The following is a 21,648-nucleotide window of genomic DNA, read 5'->3' on the forward strand; positions in this document are numbered from 1 at the left end:
AATAACCATCCAAACCCAATCACAGCTTCAAGGAAAAAATCACAAAATGTTCAGTCATGAATGGGTTCCTGTTAAACCCAAGGGAGAATCAAGAAAAAACAACACATACAAATAGACAGAGAACATATCATTTACTGCCATACTTCTTTCAGTTTATTTTATTAAAAAAAGGTAATGTACAAAGAGGACTAAAACTTCACATTCATCATTTCCAGCATCACATAAACTTTCAATTAAAAAGACACCCCAGTATTTCTCTGATATCTTGCGCAACGTGCTGATATTCCCTCATCAATCTTGGAGTCTCTATTATCTTCACAAAATGAAAATTATTAACAATGAAAATAGCTGCTATAATGGCTGAAATGTCGCAAGAGCAAATGTTTTGTGTATACAGCAGAGTGACATAAAGTACAATGTGTAAGACTGAGCTAGACATCACTGAAAATGGCATTCGGCGTTGCAGAACTGTTTGTTGAAGTCAGTTACTACGATAGGCAATGTAACAGTAGGCCCTATGTGATGTCGGTGGCAACAGGCTTTTGAATACATGCACATTGTATTCTTTATAGTACATGTGGTTTCCTCTTTTTGCTTTCAGTTCACAAGCTGAACAGAGTGTGATAGATTGTGGACATCAAGCATCCATTGGAAAACAAAAAACAAACGTGAAATGACGCAACACATTTACTACACAAATGTATCACATTGTGGAAAACAATGGATATAAGGCATACATCTGGTGCTGAACAATCCACACAACCAATACCTGCAGTTGCTACAGAATTCAATTGCAGAGCCTTTTTTTTCTTCTTTTTTTTTTTTGACGCACCTACCAACAGCTAGGCAAAAACTGAGCAAGCAGAAAGGGAAATTTCTTGGCATCGAAAATGGGGCACATCGTAGGTGTGGCCCTAGGGGGCCCACCTGGGGACTAATGGTGTAGGTTCTAAGGTGTGGGGTGCCCCCAAACACCCCTGCATTGGAAGGCTTTTAAAGAACCCTCATTTCACCAATGAACTAAATCTTTGACTTACTAGATTGTGAGGACTGATTTTTTTTCTTTTAAAGCAGAAATACCTACATGTTAGCAGCACCTGAAAGCAGACCTGTCTAAAAGCACTACCATTTTGTCATATATCTTTACATCTAGAGAAAAAAAAAGCAAGACAAGCCTTTATGAAATAATCTGCATGAGATCAACATTGGGTGGGTTGATAACAGTCCTCTAGTTAATCAGGGAGGCTCAGCAAAGCTCCACATGCTTTCTTCTCACATCTGACTTGGCAAATATCTCAAACAGGTAGTAGAGGCAAGGTAGGAAACATCCCATGCAAGTTTACCACGCAAGTACGGTGACAGAAACATTCTCACAAATACACTTTCTCAAAGTGTACATTCATTTCAAGTGTATCTGTGCATTGAAGTATACATGTATTTCATGAAACTGCAGAGGCAGACAAGTACATATATATATGAGAAAACAAAACGCACTTAAGCTCCAAATGATATGATTATGGTAGCTTTGTCTCATACAATATATATGTTGCAGTTTGCAATGTCACAGATGAAAAACAAATACATATTCACTTGTCGTCAATGAAAGATACTGTAATATATCTGTACAATGAATGTCTACATCACAGAACACAACCCTTCAGTGCCAGTGAGATTATGTTTGGCAAGAGTCCCAAGATCTTTCTCAGAATATTTTAAAATAATTCTTTCACTGAATTGACAGCAAAATCAGAGGGAATATACATACAACTAGTGTACCTCATTGCAGACTTCACAATGCATTAGGCTTGCTGCAATATAGGTTTTTTTTTTTCTTTTGTCCGTTTTTGTCTGTTTTTTCTTTCTCTTTCCTTTTTTTTTTTTTTTTTATGGTGGGGGGGGGGGGGGGGGAAGAGGCTTGTCTCTGCATGTCTGCATGGAGCAAAAGCTTAATCAACCCAGACCATGTATTCCTGTTCATTCTATTCAACTTGCTCAAGTAGATCCATGGGTATCCCAAAATGTACAGGTTTCCATCTACATACTACTTCTGGCAAACAAAACAAGCATCTACTACATGTAGTACTAAGTCACATAGACAGATTACTACATGTAGTACTAAGTCACATAGACAGAAAAACAATCTGTCTGTACGGAGGAGTTTTTCTAATCCTTTTTTTTTTTTTTTTTTTTTTTTTTTTACTTTTACGGCTCTCCTCCGTATAGGAAGGATTTCGTGAAGCGAGACATAATCTCCGCAGAACATATCCCTGACAACAAGATACAGACTGATCTCTTTCGGTCAATATGTCGCACTTTGTGGGCTTGTCTTGTCGCAATCATTCTTTAACTTTTTCATCTTATACACCGTATACTTCTACAAACACCGCAATGCAGCATAATGTTTTTTGCAGCAGCAACATTGGTGGTCACACAATTTGTGGCAAAACTGTTACTCTTGCACAGCAAACTCTTGAGGGAGGGAGGGGTGTGGGAGAAAAATATTTCTGAAAGAGCTAGACGCCAAATACACTACACCAAATGGCGGTGCATAAGACAGATCGGCATACGAGTATGCTTGCAGTATGTATCGGTATGTGCCTTGCTTTTATGTGTAGAAGACCCAGTGTCGAAAAAAAGGACTGTGTCTGTGGACACACTGGTCCTCTGCGTCAGATGCGTCTGCAAGGTAAACTGCTTGCGAAAGCTAATTGCAGGGAGAACATTTTACGCGCCACACTGCAGTTGCTCAATAACAGATAGGGAAATGTGGCACTATCAGGCACCCAGGCACAGCAGGTGGCAAAAACAAACAAACAAAATGCAACATCACAACATATAAATAATGCCAAACCTACACTGCAACATACAGGAATCCTAAAGAACAGATAGGTCACCCAGAGCAATGGGATAACGTTACGCAAACACTACAACAACAAAAAAATCTTGGTATAAAGAGACCCATGGGACTGAAATATACCTATTTTTGCCATTTTGTCATATTTTGTTTCTTCAGCGGCTTTAGCACAATAAAAAACATAACAAAACAAAATAACAAAAGGAAACAGGAATTTGTTTCATCAGGACTAAAGAAAAGAGTTAGTTATACAATGACAGACTCACACTTACAACAAGCTCCTTGGGACTAGAAAAATCATTTTGTTTCTTTAAAAGTTCAGAATATCAGTTTTAAAAATAACAAAGTCACAAACTATAGGGGGGTGGAGACAAACTACATCATCCTGATAACTCTTTGTTATGTCTGTGTTACAATGACAGTTTGACTTTAGATCTTTACTTCAAATCTCTTTATATCAAGTTTTCCACAGCATCTGCATTACTACTAACTTGAAACCACATGTAGTGCTCACTGGTATACTCCACACAGCCTTCTACAACATATTTATTTTTTGTTTTTGTTTTTTTCTTCTCCCCATTCCAAAGGTTTGAGGCAGAGTGCAATCAGCTCTAATGAGTGCAGCCATGTGTTACAGCAAAAACAGATCCTAGTTCTTGTATACCTGCAGGACTGTCTATTTTCGCTCCAAAACGTACACATATGCATAAGAAATGTGTGCAATCATGCTGTAATAAAAAGATTACAGTTGTGTAATGATGACAATGCAAAATATTAACCAAAAAGGTTCACCAGAAGTCCACAATCCCAGAACTTTCCCAATAGTGGTTGCTACGTAATTTTTCATAATCGATTGTCGATATCAACAAATCGAGCCACAGCGATCTTCCGGGCTAGAGCGAATGCAGCTTGTTGGAAAATATGATTGCAAGGGCATGATCGAACATATGATGTTCTACAGTCCCACAACACTGAACAGGGAGAGCTATTCGTGAATAAAAGTCGTGTACTACCGATCGAAATCATTCTACACTTATGATCTCAAAATACATTCCAAAACAACTCATCCTTTTGGCAAATCGCGTCAGCTAGGTAAGTTTCTTGGTGGACCCTTTCGATACATTGCAAATATGAAATGGTGCAAGACAGATTCTCCAACCCTTTAGAGAACAATGTTTTAGCTTTAGGACCGAGATGAAGGCACATTTATTCAGTGAATTAGCATGCCTCCATATCTGCTACCTGCCATACCTGCCCTTCCTATATACACAGTTATCTCAAAGCAGAAACAACCAATGAAAAGAGCCTTTCAACTTTCAAAACTTCTAGTTTTTGCAGAGAAGGTTATCGTGAATTACTAAGTTTTGACTCTCGCGAGTCTGGTGCAATTTTCAGAAGACAATGTGTGCGAGACAGAAATCTCTACAGCTGGACAATCTGCAACCAAAGAGCAATTTGGAGAGAGAAAAAGGGGGGGGGGGGAAAGAAGAGGGTTATCGATGAGAGAATTTCATATTCCTGAGCATATCATGGATGTTATAGTAAGTCGGATGTGAATTCTATTACATTCCAACATTCAATCATGCTACATATCTACTATCAAATGATCCAATTATCCAATTCATTGGGGCTGTCTGGAACTTTGCATTGCAAAATGGTTGCAAGATTCCCGACAAAACCAAAAAAAAAAAAAAAAGTGGTAGAAAAAGTCAAAATGCCCATGACAATCATATAAGAATGTCTCTAACAGAAACAGATGAAGTTTAAGTCTTTTGCATTTTCAAATGTTGAAGACCTCTTTTTACATGTGCCATCAAAAAAAGTGCCAAATGAGCCCAAACTCTGTACTGTCCTAGTTCTGTGTGCTCCAATCCAACAGAAATATCACATAAAAAAAGGTAAAACAAAGTATTTTTTTATCAAGAGTCTTACAAGTGTTTCCATGTTTGCTGCAACTGTGGCAAATTTCCAAGACACTAGTGGTAGCAACATATATACACTGTTCCTCTTTCAGAAGAAAAATTGGCCGCCTTCCCTCGGTTGACACAGCAACTTCGAAAAACCAGCACTACAAGTTACTAAAATCTTACACACACAATACATACATACATACATTTTTTTTAATGCTATATACAGGAATTAGGAATCATTACTCATGTACATTTCATTCATCACACCAGTACAGTCATTCTCAGTTTTTGGACGTTCTATCAACAGAGTACCAAAGTGATGATATCACAGTCTTTTGATATAGCTTCGTGCTGGCCCCACACAAAATGCCCTTCCACACGGCTTCGGACAGTGGGTTGGAACTGGCTTAGCAACCGATGTAGTCACAGAGCCATATTCTGGCTATGTGACTTTGTTTTAGACCCAGTTTCCATGGCAATGAATGGCTATAATATCACACTTAGGTACTCTACACCCTTCCCACTTTACAGACTTCATCACCCACTGTGCCAAACAAGATGATTATCTGCTGGACGTGATGATCACCTTCATTACTGGAAAACCAAAAATATTCTCAGCATGGATTTTTTCACAAATTGGAGCCGACAGCCCTTTTCGCGGCATGAAGTTTTTTTGCAAATTGCCACTGGCATTCAATGCATACAGTGTAGACAAGAACTTTTGCGTGCATTTTAATTTCCCAAAATCTTGGCTCTCAAGGTCACGAAATTAAAATGTACACAAAAAAATTCTGGTTTTACAGTATATTCTCGGGTGAACGCTTGGTCCAGATATCCGGTAACAGTCTCCCTGTCATGAAAACCATACAGGCCAACTGTGTTCCCTGGAATTTCCTTACTTACTAGGATGATCGCCATGCAGACATTGCTGCCAAATCAAGGATGCAACAACTCATCGCAGTAAATTTGTGGGTATTGCATAAAGATTTGTATCCCAGGAAGTATCTCTCTTTTTATGAGTTCTTACCGTGATTTCATTTTTATTTAAAATCAAATATGACATTTGGCATTGGGTTTTCAAATAAAGAGATCAGGTTACTCAAGAAGGGTTGACATGTTGCATGAAGGGTCAGAGTATAAGGCGACAGACTGTCCACCAAGGAGATAAAACTGAAAATACTCTGCAAATTTTCGTTGGATTCCACTCCCTTCCATAAGGGGGGAGGGGGGGGGGAACAGTTTTAAAGACTGAACAAAGACTATTACTTGATATCCAATGAAACTCCCAAACTACAATGAAATTGGGTAGAGACCTATTGCTGAGTGGGATTGGGACTTTCTTTTGGAGCGCCATATTGGGCAGATTTGCCACATGCCTCGAGATGAATATAGCTTGGTTCCACACTACCCTATTCCAGTTACCTTTCTGAGCATCTGAACTTGATAGGAAAATGAAAGACTCGTGGAAGAATTTAGAATTTAATGTACTCCACACATGAAATGGCCTTTTCAATGCTAGTGATCAAGGTCCTTTCTTGAACTCTTTTCTTCCCTCCACTAGTTGTGTGTTTTCCCTCCCTGGCCTGTGGAATCAGCAGTCCCGTCTTAACGATTTCCTATCACCACATAATAAGTCACTTGGCAGTGTTTTTCAACCCAACATCAACAACTGATTAATATGTCAGAATAGTTTGATGGCACAAGGGCACATAGATATGTTATATTTGAAGTATCACATCGTACAAGAAACTCTACACTGGTCTATCCTACAATATTTATACGCAATCTTTGAGGCGAGGGACTGTTACAAACAGGACAGTCAAGAAAGACAACCACAGTAAAAATATCTCTTGTAGTGTTGTTGTTGTTTTTTTTTACGCATTGCTCCTCCTCTCAAATAGTTCAAGAAACACATAATGTGTACACCATATATTTAGCAATTTTGCAAATCGGAATTTACACAACTTTGCGAGTGGTTTAATTTGTGATCGAGCAGTAAAGTATTGAATGGAGAAATGTGCGCATGCACATTGCATTCATATCGAGATCAGAGTCAGTAGTTTGGCGCATTGTTAAATCGTGAATAGCATCCGACACGCAAAATTTGTGAGAATAAAAACCTAGCAAAAATATATGGCATATACAGTATATCCCTGCGTGTGTTTGACAGTCAAGTTCTATTCTTACAACTCTCTGTTCATATTTACATCATGGGAGGGGGGTGGTACCACAGACCAGCTGACAGTGAATGGACATCACAGAGGAGATATAATTAAATATCACATGGATCACCATTCAACTCTTGTACGTCCTCTCAAAAGATCAATGGAGGTACAGCACTGTTCTGTCACCTGTACTGTGCCACATGGTGTCCTAAAATATGTACCAGATGGAATAACAAGTACAGACAGATTACACAGAATTTAAACCCAAATCAATAATTCATGGTTCATGGTCGGTGGCTCTGTACTTGAGGGTGAAACGGCAGGACAAGCGCCCAAAGTGATGCTGCATATTTGAAACAGCATCCAAAGAAGAGGAGCAAGACGTTATCTCGCTCTTGGCATGAATTGGCACAGTCCAATACGTAGCAAAAATGAGAAGCAGAGTAAGAATGGGGGACAGAGAGTCAAATTTAACAATATGATGAGAAGTTTTGGCGGAGTTATGGAGGAGTGGAAGTTGATAAAAATAGGACGCAAAGAAATAATCTACACACATGGAATTTCAAAAGTCTGCGAAAAATCATGGTGGGATCCTCCAGACAACGAACGTTCCGCACAGAGGAGTGGAAGGGGGAGTACAAAAATGATTTCCCTGTTCACGCAGACAATCTGGGCATCCATTCCCGAGAAGAGCAATTAGTGTGAACAGTGTCGGAGTGCTACATTTTCCTGTCCACTGTTCCACGCCAGTGCTACAGTTCACTGCCACTGTTCCAACTGAGGGACAGAGTGCAGAGTCACCAGGGGACTGTTCAGGTGCGAAGTGTGTGAGGGCGCCAATCTGTCATCACGAAATGATCTGGAAAAGAGGAGCACAAGGCAGAGCGTAAGCACGAGTCAATGATACAGTCTACTCTGCACAAATCGACTACATATATCTTCAATAATCGGCTACGTCAACAAAAAGAAACAGTCCTGATTTACATTCATAGCCTAACGTGTGTATTTATTTGTACAAGCAGAATAATGCAATAGCCAATGCTGAAGGCAAATTAATACTTCAGGCATAAAATGTGTTGCAGACAGACAGGGCAGAATTTGCACTTCTTACTATGTCAATAAGAATATGATGTCTCCTAGATATGCTGACCACTCTAAGGAGCAAGGTTTACATTACCACAGACAATTGTTACAGACTTGGGTTTGGACTAAATTCCATAGATACCACATGCACACTATTCCTACCGACACACAAAAAGACATGTGCATCATCTGTTTATTGAACGGGGGACACAGGAGATTCAAATTTTTATCATGCACCTTGATGGCAAATTTATTGGAAGCGTTTCCTTTTGGCTTCCCTTAGACAAAGATCATGCATCCAGTACTAACTGGATGCACAGTCAATTTACTGGATGCACAGTTAGCTGGCCAATAGGTATCTCTTACTGAGTGTGTGAATGCTTCTTTAGGGCGCGTAGTCTGGCTACAAGTGCGCAGTAACATGTTTGCAGCGGCTATCGTCATGAGGCAGCATGTGGCCAGAAAAAAAATCAACACACAGCTCTCGACCAATGAGATTGCAGGAATTTTTGCTACCCATTCTATAAAAAGGTGTTATCAAACTGATGTTACCTCTCTAACAGTTGATTTGATGAAGTCCTTTTTGTGTTGCAGGGGGAACTCTGGGTAGGAGTCGTACACCCTCCGGCAAACCATCTTCATGGTGACCTCCTCCAGGTTGGCTCCGTCCAGGATGCTTTGGATTGTTTCCCTCAACTCTTTGTCCTTCACCGAACAAACGGAACAACCAGATATTCAGAGCAACATGCTGTCATATTCACGGTAGGAATGAAATCTGTTTATGCCCATACAAATGGCCTAACAATTTCTTGATTCTTTGTCAAAAGAGCACTGGAACAGTGCATACTGAAAGGAGACAGTGTTACCTCCACTCTGGTCCCAAGCTGAAAATATATGCAATTGTATGGACTTTATCTTGTATTGGTTTGCTATTAGTTTTGATTCTGCACTCTTTATTGCTCTATCTACAAAAAAAAAAAATAATAATAAATAAATAAATAAATAAAAAAAAAACACTAGAGAATCACTCTGAGAGCGCAGACCTCCGCCAAGCAGCTCATTTCAACAACTGATTTGTTCTTCCACAGAGATCAGTGATTTCTACCCATATGTATGCATGCTGAAAATTGTCAGATTTCCCAAAATAGAAGCCTTTTGTTACATCATCAATGTCAGCTGAGCGGCACACCTCACCCTGGACCAGAAACTAGAGCATGCACTCTAGTGCACGTATGAAAACCTCAAAACTATGCAGCTTGAACTCCCAAAGTCATTGACCCTACCGTCCAAAATATCGACAATCCTTCATAAAATCCACAACAATTCCCAGATCACTTCCAAAATTTAATCATCTATTCCTTGTGTCATGCTAAGCCTTTCCTGAAAGTTTCATCCAAATCTGTTCACAACTTTTTGAGTTATTTTGCACACGGACAAACAAACAAATCAACGTTAATGAAAACATGACCTCTTCCCTTGGCGGAGGTAATAAGAAGAAGAACGGACTGGATTTTCTAGTTGGCTATATTTGTTCTTTTAGATGTTCCTCTGTTTTGGTCTGTTCGTTTTAGTTAGCTTGTTTGTCAACCAGTGGTAAAAGATTCAGTCAGTATCTCGTTGATTGCTCAACAATCAACCACGCTGCAAAATATTTCATGTAGTTTTTATTTGATGAGTATTTGCTAATTTCCGCAGAGCCTTTGCAAGATAAGACGAGTGAGCATTGTGTGATCATCACCCGATTCTATGACCTAAAAACATCACAAAGTCTTAGATATTGACATTTTCCTCCAACAAAAGATGACTCTTGACACTTGACTGAAGTTGTCAAGCACACAATACTCACCGTAGGGGGGCTCTTGGATTTCTTCACCAGAGGCTCATCATCTGAACTGTCTCCATCATCTGCAGAAAACAAACAGAAAATTAACGACATATCACTTGGTCAGATCCACCACTTGAAAGACTTTATCCCCAAACATGCTAAATTTGCACACTGCAAATACTCCAATACAGCTAAATGAACCCTTCAGCCCATTAATGTTTCCTGCTATGACAACATTTACTTACTGAAATCAACAGTAAAATGTCACACTATTTTGCACAATTTCAACTAGGATCCATGGATAAGAAATACCTATGGAGACCATATTGCAGATTAGAGCAATACAAGGATGATATGCACTGATGAAAAAGAAAAACCTCACACACCCACACAAAATTCTACATTTTCAAAAACCCACATTTCACAAATACGAATACACACTGGTGCTTACTAGCAGTTGGTGAGCTAAATAAAAGGTTATGACCAAATTTTAAATTTGAAGTCCTCTGAAGTTGACTGTCAAAGGTAAAACAACTGTCACTGAACGAAGTCACTGATATTTCAATTCAATCTCAAGAAAGACCCCTTTCGTCTGTGGATTCCGAAGATCCTTTGAAAACTAACCTCCATTACAGAAATTGAAGACAAAATGAAAAATTGAGACATCTTGACAACTCACCAATCTCATCCACTTTTCTCTTCTGGGGTGTCTTCGACTCGTCTTTTCTCTTCTGCGGTGTCTTCTTGGCCTTGGCTGGGGTGGATTTAGCCTGCTTGGAGGGCGTCTTGACGGACATCTTCTTCTTCTTGGGGGTCTTTGTCTTACCCTTGGGTGTGTCCTTCTTTGATTTTTCCTTCTTCTTTGGGGTGGATTTTGATTTGGTCTTCTTTGGTTGCGACTCCTGAGGGGTACGGAATGAAAACTTGGGTGTTGATGATTTACAATTGTATATGTGCTGTATTTACACTTTCAAGGATACCTGTATTAATTTTGTCATTCTTTCCGAGTCTGCAAAGGCATACAGTAGGTGGGGATCACAAATTGAAATAATACTTTTGTTGCCTAAAATGGCTTTAGCTGAGAGCTCATTGGTAGAATATGACGAGCCGGTGCGTAAGCCTTTCTTGAAAACGCTTATTGCTTTCATACGCAATATCAACACTTGTAAGGAGAGTGTACTGTAATTCGTAAAATACACATCACATATCTACCAGTATACTGGCTTTCAACTTTAGAGCCTGTTAGCCTGGTAAAAACAGGAGTGAATATTTCTTCCTCCAAAATGAATAATATGATATTCAAAGAATGAAACTTTCAGTGTTTCCCCCAGTGATTGAGCTTCACAGCGAGCTTTAGATCTGCGATGCGAATGCTAGGACGTTGCAACCTCCGGGGTTGAACAATGGAAACAAAGCTCTGCCTCGCACATATCGTCGCTGGGGTGACAAAACCTCGTATCTCAAAATTGTCAAATGTTCAGGAGAGCGAAAAAACATGGCGGCCAAAGCACTATAGTGAATGGGAAAGCCTTCTCTTTGACATGTCATGGTGGCTTTATTTTTGGAGTAAGAGAGTTAGGATTTGGCCAAGACATCACTTGACCCACTATTTGACCATTAAGCTAAAAAAAAAAATTTTGACATTTTTGAGATACGAGGTCTTGTCACCCCAGCGACGATATGCAGAATACCATTTTCAGCCTCATAGCGTCGTCATTAGCGTCTGCGCCACAAATCTAAAGCTCGCTGCTATGCCATTGGAGGCAATGACGGAAGTAGGTCCTTACTCCTTCCGCCACACTCGTGTCCAAGCTCTCGGCGGTGGTGTCTCCCTCCGTGCCGTCTTCTGCCGTCGTGTCCAGCTCGTCCTCCTCGCTGACCGTCGAGGCGTCCCCTCCGGCCGCGGTCGCCTTCTTCTTCTTCCTCCCCGGGCCTCCCGACGACGGCTTCTTGGTCTTCTTGGGCTTGGTAGACTTCCTTCCACGCTTCCCTGAGAGAACAAGAGGCAAAAGTAAATTATTCATCGGTTTTAAATGTCTTGGCAGGAATCCCCCACAGATCAAGAAATTACAATCTGCAGACAAGCATTTCGGATTTGCATTTTGGGCTTCCAAAATTTGGATGGAACTGCCATCTGATAAGGCAAAAAAAAAATGTGCATTTATTACAAATGCCACTTAGAAATTTTAATCTTTCGTAGAGGTTTATGTATTTTCCAAGTAGTTTCAGTATCTCAACTCAACCTGCACAAAATTCTGTTACAGTTGTGCAAGACAGCACACCATGTTAAAACTAAACACTGTAAAACATGATTATATTCAGGCATTAAATTTTTCGCAAATTGGAGCCGACAGCCCGTTTTTCAGCATGAAATTTTTCGCGAATTGCCACTAGCATTCAATGCATATAGTGTAGACAAGAACTTTCGCATGGATTTTTAATTTCAGGAATCTTGCCGCTCACAAAATTCGCAAAATTAAAATGTATACAAACATTCCTCGTTTTACAGTAAGTAACATTACAGTTACAAAGATCTCACTTTGACTCCTCACCCCCACGCCACCCCTTGCCAAAAAGAAGAAAAAAAAAAATAGCACAATGAAAACAACACAAACAGAATGACTCTATTGGAGGCCTGGCCATTTCTTATTTATCTCTTTTTAATACTCTTTAAATAGCAATGCCTCATTCCATGAACACAACGAGAATATTCTAAGAATTTGCTTTAACTCTTTATGTGCCACATTCGCCCACCCGACTCAGTCAACGGCGTGCCAACTTTGCATATTCTGCTCAAATGCACAATCCCGCCCTAACCGATCGATAAATCGCCAAAGGCCACAGTACAATGAAAGTGTTTCTTGTGATTTCATTCCTCACACACATAGCTTGCATTTTGTGTGGTGATTGACTAGCAAGCGGTGGTCCCTACTGATTGTGTGTAAATTCTAAGTTTATGTCACTATTTTGTGTGTAAAAGTCATGCCTTGTTACAATAATGTACTTCCTGGTCATTTGAAAGAAAAGCAATATCAGACTTGTCATACAATTTGCATAAAAGCAAAGCTTGGCATTTCTCTACTGCTTTGCTCACAAAAATCTATAAAAGTGACATGGATTTGAAAAACAGAATGTTTTCCCAAAGCATGACAATGTTGGTGTCTCAGAGTAAAGTTGCACACAGGGGATTTATACCATGGCACATAAAGAGTTAAATAACAGAACAGAATGAATAGATATATTCAATCCTCCAGAATGTCTACCTTTTTCTGGTGGCTTCCTTCCCGAAGGTTGCGGGTTCAAGCAGAACTCCATCAATCTCTCCATCATCTTGTCCTTGGTACCCTTTTTCTCAACGTCCAGAATAGTACAGAGCTCCTTCTGCCCCTCCACGGTGAACCTTGTTGGATGAAACGAGACAAGATTACTCAATCGATGACCCCATCTCGTGTGCCAATGCAGTTCCATATCCAAGTGGCTGTTTCAAATTCACTGAGCTTCATGACAATGTGCCAAAATCATACATTTTTTAACATGAATCACATCACTTGCATGAATATGAACCACAGCAGAATATGGATAGTGTCGACACCGGCTCCAGTACTTGATGTTGTCACTCAGCACAATAACACACAGTTGCTGTCAGTTACTACGCTGCACACTTGGTTTGAGAACACTCTTTTAAACTGATTGTGACCATGTTCTATGGTAAGTCCTATAAGGTGCACACATAAAATATTGGAGCTGAAATCCGCACTCCCTGTGATCCAATGTGGTTTGAGTTCATGTAACACTAACAGGATACATGATGGATAATATGCACTTTGAAAGTGAAATTCTCAATACTCATGTGGTTAGGATACCGCGTTTGCATGACCTTCTCAATGTGATATTTTGTGTTTAATACATCATTTTCTCCATGTATATTTTGGTTTATAGTAGTATCTGGATAACCTGGTAGGTTGGGGCTGCGCTTTCGCTAGAGAATCTTTATTTGGTTTTACACTTATGTTCCAAGAAAATATCTTCTGCATAGTATAGATATGGGGGAAATAGCGAATTTTTCATATTTCACCTTGACCTTTGACCTTGACTATGTGCACCCAAAAGTTGATAGGCACAACTTTGTCCACTCATACAAACATTTGCCAAGTTTCACTGGGATACCTCAGACAGTTGGTAAGTTACACTGTCCACATCCATTCTGCATTAATTACGAATGATAAACATCAATGCCTAACACAAAGGCATGTTCACCAAAAATAACAAGCCCTTGGAGCAAAACGTGACCCCAAGGGCATGCTTTGTCATCTTGGTGAAAAGTTTGATTTCGTCCAAAAGCGAATCTCTGCAAGCCATATGTAGGCTAGAGAGAATTAGAAATGGACAATTGTGTGAAATCACGAAAGCAACCACTTCACAAAATATATGTGACCCTGCATCACAAAACCAACAAAAAGTCGCCAGACATGGATTTTTAGTAAAGGGCAGATTCTGAAAGAGCAGACTCTAAGCTTTACAATGATGTATAACTCAATTCAAATACACTCCCCTAACCTATTGAAATACTGGAAAGAAAGCACACACTCTGGATAAGTGTGAACTGAGAAAAGAGGCTGTGAAGTACAGGGTCTATTCAAGCACTAAATCTTTACCAAGCCTTGGTAGCTGTGCAATGAAAGGGACAAAACACAGGATGTAAACCACTGGAGCAACAATAATGAAGGGATTATCAGATTATACTGAAATTTAGCATGCTTTTGTAACACGTTCTGTCCATGACTACCGCCAACTTTCAAAGCAGTAGCATTATCCTTTCAAAAGTTATTAGACTTGAAAGTGCAGAGAGTGCAAAGGATTTCAAGAAATGAAAGGGGGCCTCTAAGACATACCTGATCCTTCTACTCTCCCCAAACTGGAGTTGTAGGAAAAATGCTGAAAACACACTTTCCCATTCATGTTATGATCCTAAACTAAAGAATAATGTAGAAGAAGGATAGCTCTTTCAGAAAATATGAAAAACTCAAGATTGACTCGGTTGACCCATTTCACCTTTTTTGAGTCCTCACATAAATTCAAGGGGTGCGACTTTTCGTTGGGTTTGTGATGCACGGTCACATATATGGAAACTATCGAGACACCTGTACACTGAACTCACTTGACCAGTAGATTCTCCCTCTTCACATACTCTGGGTCGTCCTTCTCAAAGTTGAATCCGCTGAACTCTTTGCAGTTCCTTTTCGTCTGCCTAAGATCCTGCAGTGGGTGAGTTTGAACAATGGACAAGATGATAATGTGGAAGTCACATGACAAGTCACATGATTCTCATCTCACTACCTTCTCTATGGTGTGCACACACTCCCTTGCATGCAGTGAAATCTTTAACCTGTTGAGGACGGACTGATTTTGCTACAACACATATTTCCCATAGACACCTGCCTGAGTATACTTGGGACTCGTCCTCAACAGGTTAACCTGCACACACACAGACAGCGTAGTTGCCGTTTTCCAGTTCTTGCAAGTCCAAAATCACAATGAATGAATGCAACACAGATTGTTTTGCTACACTTCATTTCAGAGTTGAACTTTCATATATGAGAAGGAAAGGTTCAGGTAAACCATCATCTCACGGCCAAACTTTCAGATGTGTAACGCAGAACTGCAACTGAGGTGCCATTTCAGAGCCATATTATCTTAATATGTATTCATGAATACATGCAAAAGGTATTCATGCTGTGTATTCTCCATCCTTTGAACAGAGAGCTTGAGTCTATGAAATGATTAAGATTACTGATGCATTTCAGAGTGGTCATCCAAGAAAGAAAAATTGAAAGAAATTGACGTCTACAGAAAAGGTCAGTGGGTCTTCAATAAAGGTTTCACAATAATCTGTGTCAATGAAAATTAGAATCAAAATAATGTTGAAAAAAAAAAAAAGACCAGAACAGAGTCTCTTTGAAGAGGGAACTTTCCAGAAAAGATGTACATAGCTAATTTTGAGTGAGCCTAAATTCCAATGTGCCCAGTGTTGTTTGCTGTCAGAATGGTAAGTCATCAGTTGAGGCCAGAAATGCAGTAACGTCTTGCACTTAACCTTTTTCTATAGTGTCCAAACGTCCTTCAGAAGTTTCAACTTTCTTTTTCTATAGTGTCCAAATGTCCTTCATAAGTTTCAACTTTCAATAATAATACTATTAAATTTGTAATAATACCCGGGAATCATATTAACCACAATCATCAATACACAGTTCAACAGAAACAGAACAGGACATACAGAGAGAGGACGAGTCTTAGCAAAAGTAAGATCTAATACATTCTGTATATTCCTTCAAACAGTTCTTGAAACAGATCAAAATATTTTGAATTTGTGGATTAATGTCAATTACTGATGACATTTCAACATCAGCCAAAAGTACAAATTGTATTGAATGCAATAGCTTAAATTGACATGTTCTTTGAATTACTGCAATTTCTAATGAATTAGAAATGGCATTTCAATGTTACTTTGGGAAGAAATTGGTGTTCATTATTGAATAATCTCTACTGAGCTACTTGAATTAAAGGACAAGTTCACCTTCACAGACATGTGGGTTGAGTGAATGCAGCAATATTAGTAGAACACATCAATGAAAGTTTGAGGAAAATCAGACAATCCGTTCAAAAGTTATGAATTTTTGAAGTTTCTGCTCAGTCACGGCAGGATGAAAAGACTACTATAGCTTGTGATGTCATATGTGTACAACGTTACAGAGAAAGAATAAAAGAATATTCAACATATTTCCATTTTTCTCGCATAACAAAGGAACACACGACTTCGCTCCTTCAGAAGGCAGGGGGAATAATATTACCCTTAACATACGTCAGTAACAAGTCTGAGAAATTTGAACTTTATTCAAAAAGTAAAGTTTTGTGAAATTCTCTTTTTATTTTCCTTATATCGTTGTACGCATCATGTGACATCATACACTGTAGTAGTCTTCTTATCCAGCAGTGACTGCGCAGATACTTTAAAAATTCATAACTTTTGAACGGATTGTCCGATTTTCCTCAAACTTTCACTGACGTGTTCTACTAATATTGCTGCATTCTCTCAATCCTTATATGAAGGTGGACTTGTCCTTTAATAAGTGTGAAAGATCACCTCACACCCTCTCATTTCTTTACTTTATAATGAATCAATTTCCGATCAGATCAAGATCTCTAATGATTTGGAAATGGCGACTACACACTGTAAAACTGCAGTTCTCACTGTAGGGCAGAGATGTGCCAACTGAGGCAGGGTTTGAAGGGATCTTACCTTGACAGTCCTGCCAAAAAGGAACTTGTGCAGCGGTTTCAGGTCGGGGGCCTTGAACTTGTCCAACTGGTATGCGACTACGCAAATATTTAGAGAACAAATCACCAGTAATTAGCTATCACACAAAGTATCATTCCTGAACTACTTGTAACTGCAGGCAAGTTTGAATGGACAGGGTGCTACAAATGCACTTGCCCACTTACAAGAGAGGCAGCTGAGAGTACATGAGAACCACTGTTGGGCAAGTAAATTGAAAAAACAAAAACAACAACACTTGCCCACTATCAGAATGAGGCCCATGCCAAAAAGGATATCTTGGCAAACAGGAAAAATATTTTTTGGGCCTTGATGGAGCAGACAATAAGATATCATTAAAACAAAGCACACTGATTGGAAACGTATCCATGCAATACCCTCAGAGGGCAATCACCCCCCGGCTAAATACTGGTTAGCGGCAAGGTTAGAGTAAAGATTAGGGTTAGGGTTAGGAGTTTGGTCTAGGTTTAGGATTAGGGTCAGGAGAAGGGTCCAGGGTAATTGCCCAGGGGCTAATTGCCTAGACCTGAATATGTAATAACTCGAACACAAGTATGACTGCTAGTATAGATTGCATACGTAAAGAAATCACAACAAATGTTATTTTCATACTTAACACTTAACTATCATACATTGAAAGACAGAATATCTGTCAACGAACTGCAAAAGTAAAAGTCATATTTCCTTGTGGGGGTAGGTTACAAAGTGCAATACATCTCAGTCATAAATCATTCTGCTTTTGCTAACTCTGTGCACAGGATGTCAAGTAATACCTTTTGCATCAAGGGTGTAAATAAACTTCTGGGAAATGACCGTCACTATGACCACTTTCTACAACTACAAACAATTTGGTTTGGTGAGTCATGTCTGAATCTAGATATTCTGATAACCTACTTTGCCTCATTCGGGAAACAGTCTGGTAAACAGTTTGAGCAATGCCAAACTGATAGAACAAAAAAGCACCCCCACGAAAAAAAACAAAACAAAAACTAACAACAACAACAAAATAAAAACAAAACAGAACCCTGTATTTTTTCCTGATAGCTCATAACTCTTTAATTCATATCCTGAATACTGAAATCAATCTTGGCATCCTAAATCTTGGCTCTCATTGCAGCTACATAGCCATTTCCCTTTGTCTGCTGGCTTTGACCAAATGTGCAAAATAAAATGATCAGTTTACAATATGAAATTGTTTTTGATAATGCCTCCATAGGCAGCATCCTACAGGGCAGAGGCATAAAGACCTCACTCTGCATTATGTTTGTGCTCTCTTCTTTCTTTCACTTACTCATTTCAATGTCTCCAAGTTTCACTCCCCGGCCCGTCGGAACTTCAAATTTTTTCTCTGGTGTTTTTGGCGTGTCCATGACGACAAGGCGCTCCACCTTCTTGCGATCTCTCTTTCCAGTCATAATCTGGACCGGCGCCTCCACGGATCCCACTGCACAGAGAGGAAGATCGGGGAGAGAAACAGAAAACAAAAACAAAAACAAGATTAGGAGAGAGCAAGACTTTCATAGTTATGGCTTGACACCAAACACAGGGACTCCAACTCTCCTACTTGAATTTGAATTTCTCCTGCTCTAGCTGTGTGGTTTTTTGCTCAAGATGTACTTTCTTTCCACTGAAAATTTAGTTTTGTTCCACCCAACTTGCGTTTTGTCATATTTGTTCCAAAAAAAAAGAGAAAAAAGTCCAAAGTAGCACCACAGAGCATCACTAACACTGCAGCTCCAAGAAATTGTCAAGTGAACATAAAAGGAAAGTTTCTGTGCACTACTGCACAGGACAGTTTTCAGAGCTTGCTTTTTGAAGTTTCGTACCAATTATTAGATTTTCCTCAAATTTCTCTGATGTGTTCAACTGACATTACTGCATTCACTGAATTCACATACATTGTACAAGTACAACATGTACATGGTAACTGGGGTATATATCTTGGGAAAACTGCCATTTATGTGGAAGCCATGGAGTTTTCCTAATCCTCTCACACATAAATGAGTACGGCTCTATGTAGGATTGAGTCAAGAAGATGACTTACGAGGTAGTTCCTCCTCATCGGACTCCTCTTCTTCCTCCTCCTCTTCCTCTTCTTTCGGCTCGGCTCCATCCGCCTCATCCACCTTGTTCTCCGCTGCTACTTCATCAGCAGTATTTGTGTCCATTTTCTCTTCCTGGTTTGTGAATAAAAAGACCAGATATGTCATGTAATCAAATAAAAGGGAATGTACTATGTATTTACAGCTGTAACATGTAAATGTGATTGTGAGATTCTTCCCCATTTTGTTTTGCCTACTTCATTACGGCCCCTCTATCACTCACAGTATCACCTAGACTAGACAGAAAAATCTGTCTGTTCAGAGGGGTTTTACTGCAATTTTTTACCTATTGTAAAACACAATATTTTTGCGGCATCCCCGCATGAAATTTTTGCGAGTTGCCTCTAACATTTTGAGGGCATACAGTGTGAACAAGAAGTTTCGCGTGCATTTTAATTTTGCGAATCTTGGCTATTGTGAAACTATTTGAAATATCAAAGATTTGGATGGAGTTTTCATGGGAAAGACACAGGTACTGACTCGTCAGCACGCTAATTATGCTAGGTAATACTGATAGCACATCGTAAACTGATCATCGACGAATGCACCCGTTTGCCAATCGCATTGGTTTCCATGGGTATGCATCCCCCAGCTCCTACAGTATCGGGCATGAGAGCCTTTTAGTCTGTACTGGAGAGGGATTCCGTAGACCCAGACATTGTCTCCACATGGCCATGGAAGTTGGAACATACATGAGTGTATTCCTGACAATAATAGTACCGTACAGTGTAATACACTATACTATACAGACTGATCTTTCACCGGGGGCATTCCATGAAGCATTTTGTCTGATTTTTTTTGGACAAACTGTTACAAGCTACTGAAATCCTTGCATCTGATTGGCTGAGAGCAAATTTGTCTGACAACTTTGTCGGACAAAATGCTTCATGAAATGCCCCCCTGGGCCCTGGCCTGGTCTGACGGTGGACTAGTCTGAGTATCACCAAACTAAGCCCTCTCGCTAACACTAACAGCGACGCGCCCAGCCCGAACGCGAACTGTGACGGTACCAGAGCTACCAAGTCTCACGCATTCTGCGTGAGACTCAAGCATTTAGGGTCTGTCTCACGATCTCACGCATGGCACCCATTTTTCTCACGCATCTGGTGAAGTCTGCAATTTGGGCCAAAAATAAGGAGCATAGCTCAAAGGATTAAAGTGATAGTTGCAATTGGAGGTATATTTCCCTTTTGCCTTTCAAAATTAGTAAAAAATAGTCACTTAAGTATGCACCAGATCGCATCATTAAGAGCTAATAATTTAAAAAAGCTCCCTACCATGGGAGGGGGACACCCTCCTCGTTCGCGTGCGCATGCGCGCGAACGCCGAGACGCCGAGTCATAAAAATCTCACTCATAAAAGTCTTTTGAACTTGGCATCTCTGCGGTACGTACAAGGAGCGCCCCGGGGTTACCCTCTTGCAATCATATTTTTCATAGACCTAAATATGTTAGACGGTCTAGAGCCAGTATTCAAATTTGATTTTTTTATCTATTTTATTTTAAGAAAGGAAAACAAAATTAAAGGGGGGCCGGGGCACACCGTGCGCACCATATGGGGGGAGGGGGGTGTCAACTATCACCTTCCCCCGCTCGCTCGCTCCGCCAAGAATCTCACACTGTCTGTACCATATTCCTATTATTAGACTGTTAGTCTGTAGTGTAACAAAGTGTCACATGTGCCCCCTCCCCCCCCCCCAAAAAAAAAACAACAACAACAACAACAAACAAACAAACAAACAAAAAAACAAAAAGTGTTCCGGCGCGCTTGGTTGCGATACAGTCAGTAGACATATGCCACTAATTTAAGTCATGCACATCTAACGTTAAATATAGGAATGCATGGAAATTCAACTAACTTGTTAGACTTTGTAATTCAGTGAATTGACCCAATTACTACCGGTAACAACACGCACTCCACACACAGCAGCATGCAGCACGCACCGATTCGGAAGAAGTCCGGTCGCGCACGTCGCGGTCACAAATCACACAACGCTACGGCCTACGGCGGCAACTCAAGCCAACAAGCAAGCATGAAGCAATCAAGCGGACACTCAGTCTAACATTTGCATCCAATCTATCGTAATGTGCCACTCATCCACAAAACATATCTCACGTGAGCATCATGGAAGAGGTTCAGAGGAAAATCAGCGTTCCGAAAACACTCACTTTGGGTTCATTTTCCATTGTAATGCCGTTCTGTTGCTCCGAGGACATCGCAGACATGCACGTTTTCCCACACACAAATGATCGGCGTTTGCAAAATGGCGGCACCCATGGCGCGTGTGTGATAGCCAATGGGAAAAAAGATTCGCATAGTAAAGTGGTCGATCATTCAGGTAGCATTACCTGCAGCTCTGCTCAGCGACTTCTACGC

The 21,648-nt window shown here is 40.1% G+C and overlaps 1 protein-coding gene across 1 annotated transcript; it reads right to left on the reverse strand.

Annotated features, from left to right (window-relative positions):
* Window positions 1-5,825: 5,825 nt before the first annotated feature.
* LOC140234179 (protein DEK-like) lies at window positions 5,826-21,514 on the reverse strand. Its single transcript, XM_072314247.1, has 11 exons — window positions 21,441-21,514; window positions 19,215-19,347; window positions 18,462-18,614; window positions 17,135-17,211; window positions 14,996-15,093; window positions 13,101-13,237; window positions 11,625-11,827; window positions 10,517-10,739; window positions 9,859-9,917; window positions 8,565-8,717; window positions 5,826-7,788 (listed from the first exon to the last, which is right to left on the reverse strand). Exons 1-11 carry the CDS (start codon window positions 21,495-21,497, stop codon window positions 7,777-7,779), a joined length of 1,305 nt encoding a protein of 434 aa, XP_072170348.1. The 5' UTR covers window positions 21,498-21,514; the 3' UTR covers window positions 5,826-7,776.
* Window positions 21,515-21,648: the final 134 nt, after the last annotated feature.

This window comes from Diadema setosum, chromosome 10 (genome assembly GCF_964275005.1).
Source record: "Diadema setosum chromosome 10, eeDiaSeto1, whole genome shotgun sequence".
Taxonomy (NCBI): domain Eukaryota; kingdom Metazoa; phylum Echinodermata; class Echinoidea; order Diadematoida; family Diadematidae; genus Diadema; species Diadema setosum.